General features: G+C 38.6%; 1 protein-coding gene across 2 annotated transcripts; it reads left to right on the top strand.

The window, feature by feature from the left end:
- Window positions 1–3,698: 3,698 nt before the first annotated feature.
- LOC134661923 (elongation factor 1-alpha 2) lies at window positions 3,699–18,167 on the top strand. Of its 2 annotated transcripts, none has more exons than XM_063518175.1 (11): window positions 3,699–3,826; window positions 4,833–5,046; window positions 5,887–6,036; window positions 6,128–6,347; window positions 7,084–7,229; window positions 12,332–12,464; window positions 12,619–12,734; window positions 13,538–13,627; window positions 16,157–16,277; window positions 16,666–16,832; window positions 17,575–18,167. In XM_063518175.1, exons 2-11 carry the CDS (start codon window positions 4,873–4,875, stop codon window positions 17,644–17,646), a joined length of 1,389 nt encoding a protein of 462 aa, XP_063374245.1. In that variant the 5' UTR covers window positions 3,699–3,826; window positions 4,833–4,872; the 3' UTR covers window positions 17,647–18,167. The 2 variants fall into 2 exon arrangements, with proteins under 2 accessions (XP_063374245.1, XP_063374244.1); XM_063518174.1 differs by lacking the exon at window positions 3,699–3,826 and adding an exon at window positions 3,894–3,980.
- Window positions 18,168–22,097: the final 3,930 nt, after the last annotated feature.

The following is a 22,097-nucleotide window of genomic DNA, read 5'->3' as shown; positions in this document are numbered from 1 at the left end:
GGAATCGAACCGGCGTCTTCAGCTTACGCGGCGGGTATTAACGTCCTGACCAGGTCTCTATTGTTTCCCAAAAAGTTTAAAACATAATGTATTGTTTGCCCGCATTTTTGTTAGTCATAATACATTTGGTTCAGAAACGCGTCACTTTTCAGGATTGCATTGCCATAAAACAAACCTTTTTTTTGATGACCCAAGGGGAATCCCCCCTTTATGGATCTCACTGGCCCAGGAGAAGCCCAGTGGGTATGTCCGACTTCCACGGACTAAACCCCCTGGGGTGTTCCGCCGCGCGCTTTGTAGGCGGGGTTTCGGGAACTCGGAACAAACCTAACCTATCTATAGGATAACGGATAACCTTACGAAAATCCTGAAAAGTTAACGGTTACAGTTTTATGACTAATGTAATGAATGTAATGATAATATGACAAACAATACATTATGACTTAAAACTTTACAAAGCCAATAAAGGGACCCCGTTCTGACCACTAGACCAAACGGCCACGGCGCGGCGGTACTCTTCCCAGATTCTCAGTTTGCGCTGTACTTAGTGTACGAAAACGATACTTATTGCTTATTGCTAGTACAGATGTAGTGCAAGCCAGTCTATCCAGATTAGTGCTTAATTGTTTTCCATCGTATTTTCACGGCAACGTACGAACGTGTCTTGCTATATCGGTACAAAAAGTAGGTATGAGATTGACTCATTTGACTGAAGTAGCATGACAAATACAAACGTTTCCGTGAAAATACGATAGATGGAAAACTCCTTATTTATGCACTACATCTGCATTTATTAGCGTATCGTTTGCTACGGCGCAAACGATTGGCATCTTGGCTAGGCACCCTAATATATGCTAATAGCCGGTCGTAGCAAAAGGCGCGAGATTATATAGCTGGCCAAACAGATCTTGTCAGTAGAAAAAGGCGGCAAATTTGAAAAATGTAGGCGCGAAGGGATATCGTTCCATAGAAAATTTGAATTTCGCGCCTTTTTTACTGACAAGTTTTGCTTGACCAGCTATAATTTTCTTTGATTTGTTCCCTAGTTGTTATAGTCTGGCAAACCATATTTGTCTGTAGAAAGAGGCACGCAATTCAAATTTTCTATGGGAGAACAACCCATGCACTTTAGGTACTTACATTTTTTAAATTTGCCATATTTTTCAACTAACGGAAATGGTTTCCCAAATTATAGTTGAATGCAGTTTTGTAATTTTTTGTCGAGAATGTGGAGCGGTTTCCATTTATAGTCATTACAATTTTATTTTATTTATCTCTTTCGTAGGTGAGGGTGGGGAGGGTCGATCCCTAGGGGACACTTGGTAAACTTCATTTTTAATCAAACCAAACGAGATACATTTTTTTGCACTGTTAACACTCATTCATTCGTTCCTAACTTCACGTTCTGTCATGGCACTGTATCGGAAAAGTCAGTGGTTCAAAAATGGCGGATGGTGAAAAATTTTCTGCGTACTATATTCAATTATCGGTAAGCTTTAACTGGATTTATTTTATAATATGAGATGGACATGATGTTAGTGAGTGTGCTTATTTTATTTGTTGTTTATTGAAGTGATGATTAACTTGGATTACATTGATATACGCGAACACACGTTTCGAGTACGGCACGTTTTATAATCTTACTATGTATGGGGAGACTTTGTCTTTTTCTTCAGGGGAGATATGTTTCCGGGATCATGTCACCCCCAAAGCGATTGTAATAAATTTACTTACAAAATGATTCATAGAGCTATCATAAATATTTTCTTTTTTTTAGTAAATCATGCCGCAAAATTACGACCAGAGAAACACTGATTTAAACTTTCAAGGTTTTTGACTCATTATTGTTTATTAAAACGGGATTTAATGGCGTGTAATTCAGTTTTTAATTATACAACCGACTCCGAACTCCGAAAACGGAATTATCCCCGTGGCCTTTGAACAGACTAACTAAAGTTGACATCAACATTTTACGAACTACCCGCACTTGGTCTTGTTTATCAAGTTAAACGTTTTGCACACAGGGGATGTTACTCGGTCGACAAACAACACTTATAACGATATTTGGTTTTCAACCGGCGATATTTGTTTTATGGATGAAATGCTATTTCAATGGCTTTCCGACCTTATGTACTATAGAACCGACGGTCCATAGAAAGGATTTTAGGATTATGCAGCTCAAACACCGCCCTCGAACGTGAGCAGTAAATTTCTAAACTTATTTAATATAGTAAACAATAACGACCAGAGATGGGTAAAAAATTTAAAATTGCTGTAGGTATCTGACGCTAAAAATACCTTCATAATAACTTTAAAAAATTTAGCTTGTTACAAGAAATTTTATGTTAATAACTTAGATTTTTGTTTTATTTTAACTTTTTTTTGGTTCAAAAATTGATTCCCTATTTTATGTTGTTTTATGGATAATACGATTACATTGTTTTTTAAAAGTATAAGATTATGGATTAATTTGTGTTTGATATCATCATATATTAATTTTCTGTAGATAAAGTGAATAAATTAATGTAGATACTACCCTCGAAATATGACATTGCCGCTTAAAATCTTTTTACCAAGTGTCCCCAAATCTGGAAGACTTGATCCCTTCGGCTTAGACATCTGATTACCGGAAATACAACTTCAAAGCATGGAAGATGCAATATATATATGTTTGCTGTGTATTTTACAAATTATAGATGCATTGCTAATAGCGATCCGAGTTATATAATCAATGCGAATCTGGTACGGGGAGACATGGTAAAAATCTGTTTACCATGTGTCCCAAGAACCAGGGTCACTTGATCCCCCTAGGATCAAGGCTCCCGACCAGGGGTAAACAAGTCTCCCTTACATAGGGGACACATGGTAAAAGTCAACAGTATGGGTTTTCATTAAATAATGGTCTAATTTATTGCACAAATCTGTTCTAATTCAAACTATTAATGAAGAGATAAATTCTGAATCGTATGGTCTATAAAGTTTTTCAATACTACAAATAGTTAAGAAAATGTATGCCAAAAACAAAAGGGGTGATCAACCCTCCCCAGTTTCCCCTATTTACTTAAGATCGGTTTTCCTAGGATAGCGGTGCCATCATATAGCGGCCGTCTCCATACTAAATAATACGGCTAAATATGGATGTCGTAGTATTTGTATGGAGACGGCCGCTGTATGACGGCACCGCTATCGGAGGAAACCAAAGCTTTACTTGCTAAAAAGAGACAGATTTTTAGTAGTCATTACTCATTACAATTTTATTTTATTTGTCTCTTTCGTATTTACTTACTTGCTAAAAAGAGACAGATGCTATATTCAATGAATGAGTCCGTAAAGATATGAATGAATGAGTATAGGTACCAAATAGGTACCTACGTAGTACGAACTTATAAATTATTATTAATTAAATGATATAAAATGTACAATAAATTAGAGCATTCATCACGTTATTTTTAATGATTGAATAATCATTATTATTATTTTTATTTTATTATATTTAAGCAAATGCATTTTTGCAAAAATACTGGCAGGGTTGGTGAAACAGTTGAACAGAATGAAAAACTTACTCGGTGAAAAGAAAATAGTTATATCCGGCATCTTGTTACTCATCGCAATTAAAATACAATAACTGTGTTATTCAAGTTAGCTGATACATTAAAATAAAACTAGATATTTATTATATGAAAAACCGCCAGGAATTTAAATTAATTATTTCAAAATAACTAGAAAAAAGTACTAATTTGATTCTATTGATTCGAGTTCCCGGGCGACGTTGCAACGGCGCATGCTCGAAAAGCGCTCGGAAAATTCGCGACTACGCCTGCTGAAGGTGAGTATTCTATATTTTCTTATAATAATCTTATTAGATTTTACTAATTTACCTATCTTTGTAGAAACGCATTTTTCGGTTTCTATTGATAATATTTTTCAATATATATTTTGACTTTGTATAAAACTATATTACGTGCAAATTGATTTTGCCGGTAGGTCTTCGTTTTAATTGCGCAATTCATTAATCTTAAAAAATTGATGCTGGTAGAAATATTTGTCGTTTAAAACTTTGTGGTGTATAGAGACACACTGCTATATGTATTAAATATTGCAAAGGACATCCACTACAACGTGTCGATCTTATAGGAACAGTCTTTAGTTATTCTCATTATCATGTCCTTCAAATTTCAAAGATGTAAAATACATAAACGTAACTCGTTGCTATTAAATCGTAGGTATTTTGACATATCTTTTGTAGTTTGCTATTAGAAAAGAGACACGTCACCGTGGAAGTCTTTAAAACTTAAACTTTTCCTCCATAGGTACAGACTTAATTGGGGCATATTATTATCAATTGGTTTACGATGTTACTCCTTTAAATGCAAAGTATTAATCGTTCTTACAGGGAATTGATCGTCTATAGATATAGACGGACAAGATGGAGGCAGGCATGCGTTGCACCGGCAAGTCCATGTGTCACGCTCGCCAATATATGCGGCTTTTGATTATTCTATTTTCAAACGTGCAAATGTATGCACTTACGCTTATTATAGCACAGATCAAGTCTACTAAATTTAGACAATGCATTGACTTATCGTGGCAATACACGACTTCATTTTCTTTTACTGTGGATAGAAAATAACCGTCTGTGTCTGAGCGTCTGCACCTTAGGTTTAACAGTGTGAAAGCTATGTTAGAATCGACCGTTGCGCATTCAATTGCATTTAACAAACCTGGCAGAATATTACTGGCCTATCTTACATAACTACCACGAAGAAGAGTTAGAAATGTTGTAATTTTGTTTGAGTTATTTATCCCCATCGTGATAATTGTTTTGTGTGTAGGTCCGGTTGGTTTCAAATAAGTAATTTGTAACCGCGCAAGATGGGTAAGGAGAAGACTCATATTAATATCGTGGTGATCGGCCACGTGGACTCCGGCAAGTCCACCACCACCGGGCACCTCATCTACAAATGTGGTGGTATCGACAAACGTACCATCGAGAAGTTTGAAAAGGAAGCCCAGGAGATGGGCAAGGGATCCTTCAAGTATGCTTGGGTAAGTCTTTATTAGGTTCCAGCAGGTACCTATCCAGATCCAGTAGGAAAAGCATTGGCGCTATTGTTTTATAAGATATGATATCAGTCCACATTACATTTACCAAGTACCTACCTCTACCGTACCTACCTATTTTAGTAAAAATATGAAATACGTATGCAAAAATTCATAAACTGTTTTACGGTATATTTATATATTTCCGTTTTTGCGCTGTTTGAGCCTACTTCTTATAAAATGTATCCCCTCTCATCCCTCGCTACAGGCGCCACGCATCCTCGCACATCTCTGGTGGAAACAGTTGTGTGGGTTTGTTATAGAATTGTCTCGATGAGTATTAGTTGACTGTTGAAAGAAAAGTACAGTCAGCGATACAAGCTGAAATGAATGAGTCATTTACGATACAAGTGCGAAAAAAAGGAAATTCGAAATTGTTTTATTAGATATGATATGATATCAGTGCACATTACATTTACCAAGTACCTCTACCGTACCTACCTATTTTAGTAAAAATATAAAATACGTATGCAAAAATTCTACCGGATGGGATTAGGATAGATACCTACCTACTCTTGAAATTTGTTAGGAAAAATACAATAAGTACCTCTTAGAATTCAAGACTCATGATATGACTCATTTACTTATAGCTTAGAAACATTTGGGTAGGTACTTCATTTTAATAATGATAGCATTGCAATTTGATGACGATAACATATTGGAGTTGTAATTGTTACCTAATTATTTACATATCCGGTGATTTTTTATAGCCAGGGACCAGGGACGTTGCTATAAAATGTTGCTACTTAATTTGCCCCAAAATGTTTGAATTCTTTACTATTCTAGGTATTAGACAAGTTAAAAGCAGAGCGTGAGCGCGGTATCACGATCGATATTGCACTGTGGAAGTTTGAAACCGCTAAGTACTATGTGACAATTATCGACGCACCCGGACATAGGGACTTCATCAAGAACATGATCACTGGCACCTCCCAGGTAACTAAAGCTGTAAAGTTGCTGGTTTGCGGGGAAGACATTTCCTCACAAAAAAGTAAATGGATAGGTAATTGGATTGATGAATTTGCAGGCGGATTGCGCTGTTTTAATAGTGGCTGCCGGTACGGGAGAGTTCGAAGCGGGCATCAGCAAGAACGGACAGACGCGCGAGCACGCGCTCCTCGCCTTCACGCTCGGCGTCAAGCAGCTGGTCGTTGGCGTCAACAAGATGGACTCCACCGAGCCGCCCTACCACGAGGCCCGCTACGAGGAGATCAAGAAGGAAGTCTCCTCTTATATCAAGAAAATTGGTTAGCAGCTCATTCACTTAACTAGTGACTAACCCACACTTTTTCACTTCAAAAAGTCCGGGCAGAATTAGCTTAGACTGATTCTACCTATGACTTCATCTAAGAAAAATTCGCGACGATTTCGTAACGTTATAAAATGTACCTATGTAAGATTACTTGACAACTTTTAAAGATAGGTATTTTTGAGTTTCGAGGAAAACGGGAAGGTAAGTAGGTAGGTACTTACTTACCTATAGTAGTACTTATTAAGTAGGTACCTAATTGTGGCGGAAGCGATTACTCGATTCGAGCGTACAAATATAGCACAGTCAATGCCGACTTGCACCTTTTACTTGCATTCCATTCGACCTTCAGTCCAATCGTTTGGTTACTTCCCATTTGTCCTTTAGAACTAAGAAGTATTTCAGGAATTTAAACTGACGAAAACCAGTGGTATTGTAACTATTGGACTTGGCACCGACTTCAAACGTATTAATTCTTAGCGCATTTAAAATTGTATGTTACTTTATTTTATCCGGTTTGAATAAATATATTTAAATACAGTAAGTATTTCAAAAATAACTGCAACCTTTACGCTACCTACGTATAAGAAATAAATAAAATTAATCTTTGAACCCCCGAAAAATGTACTGACTTTATATCAAGTCAATGGCGACGAAAAGGTTAAGTACCTATGTAATTTGACTAAGTATTTTAAAATGAATTGCCAAGTCTCGAAAATGTGAATTGTGTACAGGCTACAACCCGGCAACCGTGGCGTTCGTGCCCATCTCGGGCTGGCACGGCGACAACATGCTGGAGCCCTCCGACAAAATGCCCTGGTTTAAGGGGTGGACCGTCGAACGCAAGGAGGGCAAAGTCGAGGGGAAGTGTCTCATTGAGGTAACACACACTTTTTTTAGGTACCATTTTTTTGTACCCGTTGTCATTTTATGTGAAGCTCTACCACAACAAGACTAAGGGCCAGTTGCACCATCCGCACTTGACAGACTGATCAACGTCAGCCGGCGCGCTCCGGCGCTTTACTATGAAACTTTCTATACAAGAAAATTTAGCGAACTCTAAGAGGCAACAGGAGTGGTAATTTCTCCATACAAACGTACCCGACTGTTTCCTCCGTGGGTTTTGAAGCTAGAGCAATATTTTTTTTCAACACAGATTAATATTGTCAATATCTGTGTCGGACCGTTTCTCTTTTTTTGATATTTTTGTTTTTTAAGGCGCTAGAGCCCTCCAAAAATGGCCTAATTGACTATGCCGCAATGAGAGGCGTGGTATTCAAAACTGATATCGATTAGCCAAAAAAGCAAACCGGTCCGACACACATCATTTCATAGGTAATCATTTAAATTTCCAAATTTGGTTACGATTGGTTAAGTTTTGGAGGCGGAAACAGTCGAGTACGAAAGCTCGCTTTTTGAGATTTTTACGCAGGATTTTTCGCCTTGTCCTTATCGCACTAGTTTTAGGAGCCGCTCCCGTTAGCGGGACGGCTACATTTACCTAAAATATTTAAATCTCAGCTCCTGTTTCGTCTTAACGATGACTAAAGTTTGGTGCAACCGACCCTAAGACTATTATACGTCATGCATGGGGGACATGGATCTTAAAGCTGGAAAGCATACCTAACCGGGCATACGATGATACCGCGCGAGATATGGCAGACAGATTCGATCCTTTCTGTATATAGGTATACGTCCACTACTTAAGTAGGTATTGTATGGTTGAATACTGAAGGTCGATCACTCGACTTCGCGACAGCTATTAAGTACCTTCTGATATAATTATATTCTCAATGTATATTTATGAGAAGCGATAAAACTAATATTTCCGTATTTTGCTGCAACAAGAAGTTAAATGTCATCAAAATTAAGATCTAAGACCTATCATATTAAATGCATATTTGTTTCTTTTTGTCTAGAATGTATGGTTGTCGCGTATATACTTAGATAGGTATGTTTGTTACGCGATTATTTTAAGTCTGCTTAACAACTGTAGATACTGCACATATTTGTGCGGGTTATACCTAGCTGTGTATTATTATTTGGCGATAAAACCTTAAAATTACTTAGGGCGACATGTACAAGTTTGCTAAAAATAGACCCATCTATTTAGGTAGATTATTCCTACGAATGAACATCAAAATTAATATTGAGCATTGAGACCAGATGTAAAGTCCCAAATAGCATTCGGTGCGCACAAGGTCGTCCTTCGAACTCGTTCCATTATGGACCGCTCTCCTTTGACCTTTAACATTCAATTTTAGCTTGTCGCGGACGCCTTACGACATTTAACATTTAAATAAGTAAGTACCTACTTAATGTTAATCTATGCCCATTATTCCATCTGATTCGGATGTATTTAATGTTATTATATGATGTTAATGCACATTTTTAATACATTTATGTCGCGGCGGTATACTATTAGATTAGAACACAAAAATAAACACCATACAAGTAAAAGAGCGTACCTTCGCGGCACTTACGGTTCCGTACATTAAGTCCGACTCGCGCTTGACTGCACATTTCTAATAGGTTTTACTGTCATCTACAGGTAAAAAACTATTTTGTGTATTTTTTTCAAAATTTTTGACCCAGTCTTTTCGGAGGAAATGGTAATGCTATTTCTTAAATAACTTCTAACCTATGTATTTTAAAATTATAAAAAAAAGTTCGAATTCTCAAAATGAGCTGTTTTATTTTGATATATAACACGATTATCGGTTGGCCGATCGTGTTCAAAACAATTGTCGTGGGAAGTATTGATTAAGCTATATTTTTAAATTTAATTATTTTTGAAGTGAAAACTTCTTTAGCGGCGCTGGCTGTGCACTTTTTGAGGTGGGGAAAAAATGTTAAACTCGCGACAGATCACGTGACCGTAAGACGGTCACGCGTGACCGTAAGACGGACACGTGACCTGATCGAAAAACTTACGTCATTGAGTTTTTCTTTATTGATTTAAATGCCATCTAGTGAGTTTCCATCTAACTGGTATTAATATAACTCGAGTAATAACAGTGATGTGCTTAGGGGTTTCAAGTAATGCGACTAAATAACGCTAGATGGCGTTACCCTCAATTATACAAATACATAGTGCTGCAGACATTTTGCAATAGTGACTGAGTTTTCACTTCTGCCAGCACTCCCGGACTGCAACCCGTTGTTTTTTTTTTATTTATTGTAACTTCTAATAAAAATAATATAATTTCATTATTAAATATAGTTAGGTAATACCTACGTTTTCAAGCAAAATGGCTGTGACAGACGACGGACGGACAGACACTAGGTACCGATAGACGGACGTATGACGAAACTATAACTATAAGGGTTCCGTTTTTGCCATTTTGGCTACTAGAGTGAGAGTTTAGGACAGTAACTAATGACAAGGAATTCGCCTATTTAGGAATCCAGACAGTGGTCCTTCGGCAAAAGTAGAAATTTCGACTGTTGCCATACTGATGGTCATTCACAAAGAAAGTAATGGGCGAACGTAGTCGTTAGGCTGAGATTCCCCGGGGATCCGCACGGCATAGGTAGGTTACTTTTTATAAAGCTAATGCATTTTCTTTATAAAACGTAATTTTTTTTATAATCAGTAGCGAGACATTGACTAAAACGAGTCAATGATCTTGTTTTTTACACACTTATTTAGCTTCACTGCGTATATACCCATCTTCTTAATACAGTACTTCAAATCTTGTAACTAAAATTTGAACCAATTCCCGGTATCTGATTCAGTTGAAATTTGGATTCTATCGTAATTCCGGTGTCAATGTACCTAAATAATATGCTAACATGGAGATGAAGTAGGTAGTTAAATCTTATTCCACAGGATTTTTTATACCTAGGTGAGGGTGGGGAGGGTCGATCCCTAGGGGACACTTGGTAAACTTCATTTTTAATCAAACCAAACGAGATACATTTTTTTGCACTGTTAACACTCATTCATTCGTTCCTAACTTCACGTTCTGTCATGGCACTGTATCGGAAAAGTCAGTGGTTCAAAAATGGCGGATGGTGAAAAATTTTCTGCGTACTATATTCAATTATCGGTAAGCTTTAACTGGATTTATTTTATAATATGAGATGGACATGATGTTAGTGAGTGTGCTTATTTTATTTGTTGTTTATTGAAGTGATGATTAACTTGGATTACATTGATATACGCGAACACACGTTTCGAGTACGGCACGTTTTATAATCTTACTATGTATGGGGAGACTTTGTCTTTTTCTTCAGGGGAGATATGTTTCCGGGATCATGTCACCCCCAAAGCGATTGTAATAAATTTACTTACAAAATGATTCATAGAGCTATCATAAATATTTTCTTTTTTTTAGTAAATCATGCCGCAAAATTACGACCAGAGAAACACTGATTTAAACTTTCAAGGTTTTTGACTCATTATTGTTTATTAAAACGGGATTTAATGGCGTGTAATTCAGTTTTTAATTATACAACCGACTCCGAACTCCGAAAACGGAATTATCCCCGTGGCCTTTGAACAGACTAACTAAAGTTGACATCAACATTTTACGAACTACCCGCACTTGGTCTTGTTTATCAAGTTAAACGTTTTGCACACAGGGGATGTTACTCGGTCGACAAACAACACTTATAACGATATTTGGTTTTCAACCGGCGATATTTGTTTTATGGATGAAATGCTATTTCAATGGCTTTCCGACCTTATGTACTATAGAACCGACGGTCCATAGAAAGGATTTTAGGATTATGCAGCTCAAACACCGCCCTCGAACGTGAGCAGTAAATTTCTAAACTTATTTAATATAGTAAACAATAACGACCAGAGATGGGTAAAAAATTTAAAATTGCTGTAGGTATCTGACGCTAAAAATACCTTCATAATAACTTTAAAAAATTTAGCTTGTTACAAGAAATTTTATGTTAATAACTTAGATTTTTGTTTTATTTTAACTTTTTTTTGGTTCAAAAATTGATTCCCTATTTTATGTTGTTTTATGGATAATACGATTACATTGTTTTTTAAAAGTATAAGATTATGGATTAATTTGTGTTTGATATCATCATATATTAATTTTCTGTAGATAAAGTGAATAAATTAATGTAGATACTACCCTCGAAATATGACATTGCCGCTTAAAATCTTTTTACCAAGTGTCCCCAAATCTGGAAGACTTGATCCCTTCGGCTTAGACATCTGATTACCGGAAATACAACTTCAAAGCATGGAAGATGCAATATATATATGTTTGCTGTGTATTTTACAAATTATAGATGCATTGCTAATAGCGATCCGAGTTATATAATCAATGCGAATCTGGTACGGGGAGACATGGTAAAAATCTGTTTACCATGTGTCCCAAGAACCAGGGTCACTTGATCCCCCTAGGATCAAGGCTCCCGACCAGGGGTAAACAAGTCTCCCTTACATAGGGGACACATGGTAAAAGTCAACAGTATGGGTTTTCATTAAATAATGGTCTAATTTATTGCACAAATCTGTTCTAATTCAAACTATTAATGAAGAGATAAATTCTGAATCGTATGGTCTATAAAGTTTTTCAATACTACAAATAGTTAAGAAAATGTATGCCAAAAACAAAAGGGGTGATCAACCCTCCCCAGTTTCCCCTATCCTGTTACAATTGACATCGTATAACCAACCTAGTTTTTTGAAATCCGCAAAACTTAAATATAGATATTGTGCAATATTGAATAATAAAGTGATTTAATAAATAAGATTCCATGATCATAACATAACAAAATGAAATAAAATGTTGAAAGCACTCGAGTCGCTTAGGTGTACAGTCAGCAGCAGAAGTTGCTAAGCGGGCCAGGTGTTCAAAATGATCTTGACGCGACTTTATTGCTAAGAGAATAAGAGCGTGTCAAGGTAATTTTGAACACTTCCCCCGCTTAGCAACTTTTGCTGCTGACTGTAAGTACGTAGTACGTACACTCGGTAGGTACGTAACGTAATGCATGTGTATGTGTCAGGCGCTGGACGCGATCCTGCCGCCGTCGCGGCCCACCGAGAAGCCGCTCCGGTTGCCTCTGCAGGACGTGTACAAGATCGGCGGCATAGGCACCGTGCCCGTCGGCCGCGTCGAGACCGGCATACTCAAGCCAGGTATATAACTGCTCCCAACATTACATTTATAACTAGCTACGTACTGGATTCAGGATTTACCCACATTTATTTTGTCGAGCTTACATCATAATAGTTTTCATAAAATGGTATTTTGACAAAATGTATCCTGCACCTTAATAATTTGTGACGTCAGGCATGGTGGTTGTATTTGCGCCGGCGGCCATCACCACCGAGGTGAAGTCCGTGGAGATGCACCACGAGGCGCTGCAAGAGGCGATGCCCGGAGACAACGTCGGATTCAACGTCAAGGTAAAGCCTACCTATACCTACCATCATCTGTAGGTGAGTAGTGTTTGTTCGGATAACCGCGATTCCCAGATTGTTTTAATGAGTGACGAAAAGGAATAAAATGAAATGAGAAAATCGAGAAATTAATATCATGTAAAACCAATAAGACGAACCAAGAAGGTAACAGGAGACTGTACAGTCAGCAAGGCCGCAAAAATATGTAACGCGCTCTTATGGCTATAGAGCCATAAGAGCGAACGAACGAAGGAATTTCTATAAATTTAATAAGATCGTGTTACATTTTTTTGCAGTCTTCTTCTTTTCAATAATTAATTTTAAAAGAGAAACCTGAATACAGTAAGTGTAATAATTTGGAAATGGAAAGTTTCAATATCCAAACAAAAATATGACACATTTATGTAATTTTCCTTTGTTTAAAATTACAATTGTAGAAACTTTTCAGCGGCAAATGATTGGTTAAACGCGTTCTCTTGCGTACTTATTTTAATGCCTGCGCTACGTAAAGAAATTATTCCATGTTATTTATATGATGAACGGAACCCGCGGTGCGCGAACCGAGCACTTGCAATGACAGGTTTTGTTGTAATCTCAACTCGCGAACCGTGGGTGTGTCGAGTTGTTCTTTTGGATTCGTTACAGGGTTCATTGAAATACAATACCTACCTACATGAAATCGAGTGTTATTTGAAAGTAGCTCTTAGAACACAGCTATGTTGATTTCACAATAATATAGATCAAGGTTGTCGGAGTCGGAATAGTTAAGGTGATGCAATAGAAAGTGAAGGCAGGTTTGTGCATTTCAGAACGTGTCGGTGAAGGAGCTGCGCCGCGGGTACGTGGCCGGCGACTCCAAGAACTCGCCCCCCAAGGGCGCCGCCGACTTCACCGCGCAGGTTGTTCACCCGTTACTGATATACCTACATACCTACCTACCTCGTCTGCGTCGCTGCGCCTCGCCTGCTGACTCCGCTTTATAGCCCTTGCTACACGGTCGCCGACAAGCCTTCTAACCGTCTGTCCTTGGTCTGACCTTGGTGAGTTTTGGCCAAATTTTGTTGGAAACAACTGTCTACACGGTCCGTCCAGACCAAGGCCACGCGGTCTGGGGGGCTTGTCGGCGACCGTGTAGCAAGGGCTTTATGCACATTTAAAATAATGGACAAACACTATGGACAGTCACCCAATGGAATTTGCAGTTGCAATACGATTGTCCGAAGTAGGGTACCTACTTACAAAGTACAGACTAGTTCCCAAAGTCACTGAATGCCAGTGGCCTCGGGTTTTTAAGCAGGTATGTAATTACGTCTAGTTTACTAGGTACATAATTATTAAGTACCTATATATTAAATTACCTAAGTGCTATCGTAATCGTGAGTCCAGGCAAGTAAAAGGTATACTAAAGATTGCCAGTTAATTAGGAAAATGTGTAGTAAATTGTATTGTTAGGCCAACGGCCAACAATGCAATGGTTGCCGCTGAGAAACCAGTATCATTAATTTGAATGCAGCTTGTGAGCTTGCACAATATTGGATGTTCATTACTGGTTGCGTGTATTGTAGGTATACTTACTCCGTTGGCTCGGCGACCCAACATGAGGCATGGCCTCCGACTAAAGACAGCGCCTCTCGGCCCTGTGCGACCTCTCGCCAATTGTTGACGCAAAGTTCGCGCAGAACCGCCTCCACCATGTCGCATTTGATAAAATATCATTTGTACCGGCCTCTCGAACAACTTGTATGGCGAATCGGTGCAATTTATCAGTATATAAAAAAAAACTTTATTTCAGACCAAAAGCTATCCATATTTTGTTAGTAACATTTTAGCCACTATCAAAGACTTATGTAACTCCGTATAAGATGAATAAAGTCTAAGGAAAAACGCGCCTCGGAAATCTAGAAAAAATAATTCTCGAATATATGGCGCACACACCTTTCGCCTATGCTCGGCTAGACGGCGTTGACGACACCGTTTCATATTTAACAATCTCAACACATAGGTATTAGTGAAATAACATGAGTCGAAATGATATACATAAAAATAAAAAATCATTTATCCATAAATATACATTTTTTTGATAGTTTTATACATTTTCATTTTGAGTTTTAATCGTGTGAGATGACAGTAAATTTACTGTAACTGCAAAATTTACTTTGACAGGACCCCTCTTCCCCTCTATACTATCTATTCTCTTTAACACTATGTTAGTAACCTATATCTACTTAGACATACCAATGAAATACTTCTGTCCAGTGCTATAACCGCGAAAATCGAAGTTCGCAAATTGCGGGCATTTTTCTCTGTCACTCCAATTACGCCTTCATTGGAGTAAAAGAGAAAGATCCCCGCAATTTGCGATTTTCGGTTTTCGCGGTAGCCCCTCAGTACCTATATATTATGTATAATGAGCGGGCAGTCGAGGCATCCGTCTATGTAAATTATACATTTTTGAGAGACACAATGGTCTTGCACAATTATTAATTACCATGATTAACTAAGGTACTAGAATCTTGACAACAATACCAGAAACATTACAAGATTTAATTTAATAACCTGTTTCGAGTAATATCAAGTTCCTTTATCGATTGTTTTTTTTAATTATTTTAAACAGGCAGATAGATGGACATTACGGGGGGCGAATGATCACCGAGGCTTGGCAATGAGATTCCGTTTTACAACTGTTGTCCTTTATTGGCTACGGACTCGTAGTATACCTAGCTTTACCAATATTTAACTGTGTACGTACAGTCAGCAGCAGAAGTTGCTAAACGGGCCAGGTGTTTGAAAATGATCTTGACGCGACTTTATTGTTAAGAGAATAAGAGCGCGGCAAGGTAATTTTGAACACCGCGCCAGCGTTGTCAACTTCTGCTGCTGACTATACATATGGTGATGGTGGCAATCTGAACTGAACAGAGAAGAAAATGGAGTCGACATTATCTACAAACTTTTTTATGATTGAATGAAATACATTCAAATTTTATATGCCATTACATTATTTGTAAAATCAAATACTAGGGATGTCGGATATGTTATGTTACAATGTTTTCTATTCTTCTTTTATTACCACTTTATTGATATTCTTCCTTACCATACTTTTATACCTTCATAACTGATCAAAACCTTCATAATTTACAGATAATCGCAATATAATGTAATGTTGTCAATTTGGACAACTGTTTTATTATTATTTGTAAGTAGTTGGTATACGTTGATCTGCCTTTTACTTAATTACATTAGGAAATAATAATAAACAATAAGAATAAACGAGCGTTACAGGAATTACGAACTCGTGTTAATTAAGCCTTCGCTTTTGGCTCCGGGCTTCAATTTGACACTCGTCTTACGGACGAGTACTTATTTACCGCCCTTAATACACAATGAAATAATTCGCTCTAAAGTATAGTGTTTGTATGCCGGCACAGGTGATCGTGCTGAACCACCCGGGACAGATCAGCAACGGCTACACGCCGGTGCTGGATTGCCACACGGCGCACATCGCCTGCAAGTTCGCCGAGATCAAGGAGAAGTGCGACCGCCGAACCGGTACGTGTACCTACCTACATACACTCCTGTTATCGGACGTACAAGTGATTCCAAACATTTGGGAAGTATTCGCGGAGAGCCAAAAAGCCAACACGTTGAGGTCCTTTCCGTAACTTAATTAAACTGAATGGGTATACCTACCGAGTGAACGCTGCATCCATGCATGCCCTGTAGGTATCATCGAAATAGGACCCACGCAGGTACACATTGTGTATTATCATAAGGTATTACCGATAAACATAGAAGGGGGGGGGGGGGGGGGAATGGTATGATCCAAATTTTATTTTTATTATGGCCATATCGGCCTACTTGTGATGCTAAATCTGGGAAGGTGTAAAACGGTTTTAATACTTACTGTTGTTAACTTGTAATTGCTTATGGCGATCAGGCAAAACCACGGAGGTGGACCCGAAGTCGATAAAGTCTGGCGACGCGGCAATCGTGACGCTGGTCCCGACCAAGGCGCTGTGCGTGGAGTCGTTCTCGGAGTTCCCGCCGCTCGGCCGCTTCGCCGTGCGCGACATGCGCCAGACCGTCGCCGTCGGCGTCATCAAGGTACCACTCTCGTCTATAGTGCGTCAAGCAAATCTTGTCAGTAGCAATGTACTGCATAACACCATGTAACACTCAAAGAGTAGGGTAACACCATGTAACACTCAAAGAGCAGAATTGCGCTAAGAAAAGCAGCAATGTACATCGAACCAAAACGAGTTTATTTTTCCGCCCTTCATACGTCAGTTCGAGTGAATTATCATAACCTCAAATTTTAGTAATGTTTACCGTCAACGAGCATGATTGTACATTGTAGGCACCTTAGCTTTGCTTGAGGTCATGCATAATCTTGGTATTTAATGGTGACAGCAGAAATTTCTCTTGAAATAGAAACGATTCAGAATGTAAACAATAAGATGATGGCTGTCATTCACGATCCACATTCCACAGATAACACACAGATGACACGCGATTTTGGAATTATTCGAACACAGTGTTGCTAACCCGCGATTTTTCAAATTTGCCGCCTTTTACTACTAACAAGATTTGGTTGATCCAGTATATATTTGTACCTATAATGTGGGCTCTCTACAGTCAGAATCAAATAGATAGAGACGTCCAAAGTGGCCAAATATATTCGGAACACATCGTTATTTCTATGGTACGAACGGAGGGAAAGGGAACTGCAAAATTTTATGGACCCATTATGAATGGAATTCATTCATAAAATGGTCATACACTTGCGGCTGGGTGTATGCGCAACTTGATAACTTGTCAAACAGCTAAGCAAGTGTTTTTCTTACAGAGTGTCAACTTTAAAGAAGTCACCACTGGAAAAATCACGAAGGCCGCCGAGAAGGCCCAGAAGAAGAAATAACTATGGAGCAGTTTAAATATAACACTGCAGCCGGTGAACATCGTCCGCTGCGCAACGCCTCGTTCTGTCGTGCCCCTCTGTTCGGTCCCGGTCACCCCCCCTATCCCTTTCCCTCCGCGCGACGCCCTCGTAGCCTGTCTTACTCATCGGAGCTTCTTCACTGGTGACATCACGCTCATCCCTCAAGTATGCATTTATCATAGCACGATATTGTTAAAGTTAGTTCGTTTTAGTTACGCTTACGTGTTAAGTTTATGTATTTGTGATTATTTTAGTCGTAAGTTACTCTCAAAGTTTGAGTTTCCATATCTACAAGCTCGTTACGTTTTGTTTTTTCATCGCAAGGAGTTCAGAAGGAAAAGCAATGGTATTGTGGTTGAATTTTTAAACCATGTCACTACACATATTTCGCTAACTTGTACGATTAAGAGCAAACTTCCTTCAAATATGTATAGGTACTTTTTCATTTATACTGAGCTCGGCATCATCAAAAACTCTGCTAAAACTTTATAGAACTATTATAGCCTTGAACCCTTTTTTCTGTCCAATTGCTAGTAAAGTAGTAGTAACGTTATAATATTGCGTTAGGACTCAAATATTTATTGGATACATATAATATTGCTGTCTACCTCCAAGTTTTTTTACTAGTTTTAGAAATTTGTTGTGCACTTTGATACTTAAGTATTCGAAATATTTAAGTAATTATTAAACATGTTAGTTGATTAATTCTACTTCCGTTATAGTGGCGGAGGAGTAAATGAATGTGACAACATCACGAATAGAAAGCAAAGGGTTCGTTGATTATAAATCTGCTCCCCGCCGGGCTAGCACATGATTGGCGCGACAGTATCTCGCGGCAAAATAGACTGCGCAACCCTTTTTTATTAACATAAGTAGTTAGAAAAAGACGGGTAGTCTATCTCTCCGCGAGATACTGTCGCGCCAATCATGTGCTAGGGGTGCTGTAGTTGAGTAGGTACTTCACTGAGTTACATCAGTCGCATCGCATTAGACGTTAAACGTCTCTAACAATTGGGAAAGCGTGAGCTGTAGATAATTGAATGTTAATATTATGCTTTGTTGTTAGTTATATAAAAGATAATCATATTTATTATCATTTCATAAACATAAACTAACGTCATTATACTCATTATTGTGTAGGGTTTAATAATTCAAAGCAATAAATCCATTACGTTGTTCTTTTCAAATTATTATGAATTATTATGATGCATAGTAAATGTACAACTTCTTACATAAAACACAACTCATTTTAAGCTAATATAACTTTGTAATGTGTTTTCAATAATTTTGTAAAGACCTTTGATCCCGATAAACCAATAAAGAAGCTACTGGTATAAAAATGACTTGTTTATTTAACCCTTTCCTTTACCAGGCCGGCCCCAAAGAAAAATATGTTTTCACCTAAAGCCCGTCCACACTCGTGCGCGAATCCGCGAACGCGAGTGTGGGTGGAGTCGATTTTTGCAGGCACCGAAATCGACTTCACACTCGCGTTCGCGGCTTAGCCCGCGATCCGCGATTCACGCATGCTATTTTAATTTTACTAATGCTGTACCTAATTCTGTAACGCGACATGCATAAAGACGGACCAATAAATTTTAGACGATAGAAAGTTTCACTTTATAAATACCGAGTTTGAAAGAAAGATAATTCAATAATTATTAGCGTTATGCAGTAAACGCATATCCATGGTTATATGCGTTCACTGCCGTTATGTAAAAAAGTGCACAGCGCGGCTAAAGAAGTTTAAACTTCAAAAATAATTTTGGTCGGATGTTCACATCCGTCGTTATGGAATTCGTGTCGAGAAGTATTAGGTACTTATATTTATTGACATAAAATGTGCCACCCTTGGAGGATATAATGTATTTTACCCATATTTTACCTATTTATGAAAGCAATAAATGACTGATTACTTTTTTTAGTCATTCATTGTATGTAATAAAAGGTTATGCTTATAATTAATTACTTGATAGTGGTCCGGCACAAATGGATTAGCTGGAAGTCGATAAATAAAGTAGGTAAAATAGCGTAATATGTTAGATCAAACTTAATCGATCTAGTAGTACCTACTTATACATTGTGTATTTATTTTCGATCAACACGGGCTACCGACACGTCGGAAGGAAAATAATGATACCATTCGATTCCTTACATTTTATTTAAAACATATTGTATAGCAACCATATAGGTACATAAACGCAATATTTCACCGACAAAATCGCAATTTCCTTGTTTTCCATACATTAAAAGGGCTTCTAAAGATCGGTTTTACACAATGTACTAGAGTTAGATCAAGATTTGTCTGCAACGATTTTGATAGCACACGCCTATTAATTGATTCATATATTTCGCTCAGTGAGTCTGCACCTCTAGCTATATTGTTCACGAGTGAGTAGAGAGAGATGTCAATCAATCAGATACCCACATGCCCCAGGCCCCACAGCCATAAGTCCGACTAAGATGGCGAATTACGCGATAATACGATCCCGCCATGTTTTCTCGACACCCTCCGAATTCTTCCGAACTGCTCATCAGAAACCTATTTGCATCGTCTCACTCGCTCGTCAAGCCCCCCCTCGACGCGAACTCGACTCCACACTCGCGTTCGCCGCTTCGCGCCGCGATGCGCAAGATCGAAATTGCGCCGAACCGTACCAAGTCACGATCCGGTGCAGTCTCTGACTTCCGGATGCTTCCAGGCCAAGGCCTCAAGGGCCCCAACGTTAGTTCTCAGTACAAAATTTAATACTCAAACCGTAGTCATTTTGGTGGTGGGCAAACTGTGTATGTGTGCGTTAAAATGTGTATGTGTGGGTTTATTGCACGTTTTTAAGCCCCCCATTCACACTCCTTCGGGATCATCCATTAATTACATCACACGTTTAGGGGTGGGAGGGGGTCAAGAAAATGTGACATATTGTGACATGGGGGAGGGGGGAGACACAAACTTTGTGACGTCGCTTTAACTTCATCAGTAACCGAAAATTTATTTAAATTATTTTATTCGGTGTACATTTAAATAACAAGTTTTAAAACGATAATCGTTTTTTTCTTTTAATTTTCTTTCCTAAGCAGTTTTGGGTTATAAAATTACTAATATTTATAACGTCAAAAATATTTTGATAAAATATTAATTAATAATACTTAGGTACTTACTTAATTCGATTTGGCGATTTCGTAGAAAAAATGTGACGTCACACTAGGGGGGAGGGGTTTGCCAAATGTGACCAAGTGTGACAAGGAGGGGGGGGAGGGGTCAAAAAACCTAGAAATTCGTGTGACGTAATTAATGGATGACCCCTCCTTGTAGTCCGGCTCGAAGGACTGCGGAGTAGGATATAGCTCACACACGTCCTACATTGCAGTTCGCCTTGCAAGACTACGGACACACACGGTATTAGGGATGTGGACTTGTCGATTTTAACCATCTCTTTCTCGCTCTCGCTTAAGCCCCCCATTCACACTCCTACATTGTAGTCCGCCTCGTAGTCCGCCTCATAATGTAGGATTGTGTATGGGGGTCGCGGACTACGTGCCGTCCTACAACACCCAATTAGGATGCCACTTGGGTCCTACAAATCCTGCAAGCCCCGCCCACCGCTGCAGTCCGCCGCGCAGGATTGTTTGTGGGTTGACGTCCTACGTTGCGGACTGTCGTGTTTGACGTATGACAACAGTAGGAGCAATTTTTTGAAATTTATAAAGAAAATCGCTGTTTGTTGGACCAAAAATCAACGCAATCACTCCAACAAACAACGGAGGAATAGGCATTGCAACAATGATTACCAATACCATAGAGGAAAAAATACATAGAGTGCTCACTCCATACATCAGCTCAGACTATTAATTTCAGTGTCTACATCTAGTATCGAGTAGCGGAACTATCTGTACTGCTACTTGACAATAGATGTAACACCGACCGGAAAGGCTTATCTCAACAGCATAAGACTTTCCGGTCGGTGGCGACATCTATTGTCAAGTAGCAGTACTGATAGTTCCGCTACTCGATGCTAGATGCTAATAGTCTTTTTGGTACTAAAATTGATGTATGGAGTGAGCACTCTATGTATTTTTTTCTCTATGCCAATACTTAAGAAATATGACGCTCTCTGTCTGGCGAATTTTTTGCAGTTTCTTCTCCCATACTCTTTTTAGGGTTCCGTACCCAAAGGGTAAAAACGGGACCCTATTACTAAGACTCCGCTGTCCGTCCGTCCGTCCGTCCGTCTGTCACCAGGCTGTATCTCACGAACCGTGATAGCTAGACAGTTGAAATTTTCACAGATGATGTTATTCTGTTGCCGCTATAACAACAAATACTAAAAACAGAATAAAATAAAGATTTAAGTGGGGCTCCCATACAACAAACGTGATTTTTGACCGAAGTTAAGCAACGTCGGGCGGGGTCAGTACTTGGATGGGTGACC

This window comes from Cydia amplana, chromosome Z (genome assembly GCF_948474715.1).
Source record: "Cydia amplana chromosome Z, ilCydAmpl1.1, whole genome shotgun sequence".
NCBI classification, from domain to species: domain Eukaryota; kingdom Metazoa; phylum Arthropoda; class Insecta; order Lepidoptera; family Tortricidae; genus Cydia; species Cydia amplana.
The sequence above is the reverse complement of the archived record's forward strand: the minus strand, read 5'-3'. Positions and strand labels throughout refer to the sequence as shown.

Bases quoted from the DNA above. Each gene is read 5' to 3' on its own strand.
- LOC134661923 (XM_063518175.1), top strand. From the start codon at position 4,873: ATGGGTAAGGAGAAGACTCATATTAATATCGTGGTGATCGGCCACGTG. The intron at 7,230-12,331 runs GTAACACACACT...TGTATGTGTCAG, and splicing joins AGGGGAAGTGTCTCATTGAG to GCGCTGGACGCGATCCTGCC. The intron at 12,465-12,618 runs GTATATAACTGC...TTGTGACGTCAG, and splicing joins GACCGGCATACTCAAGCCAG to GCATGGTGGTTGTATTTGCG.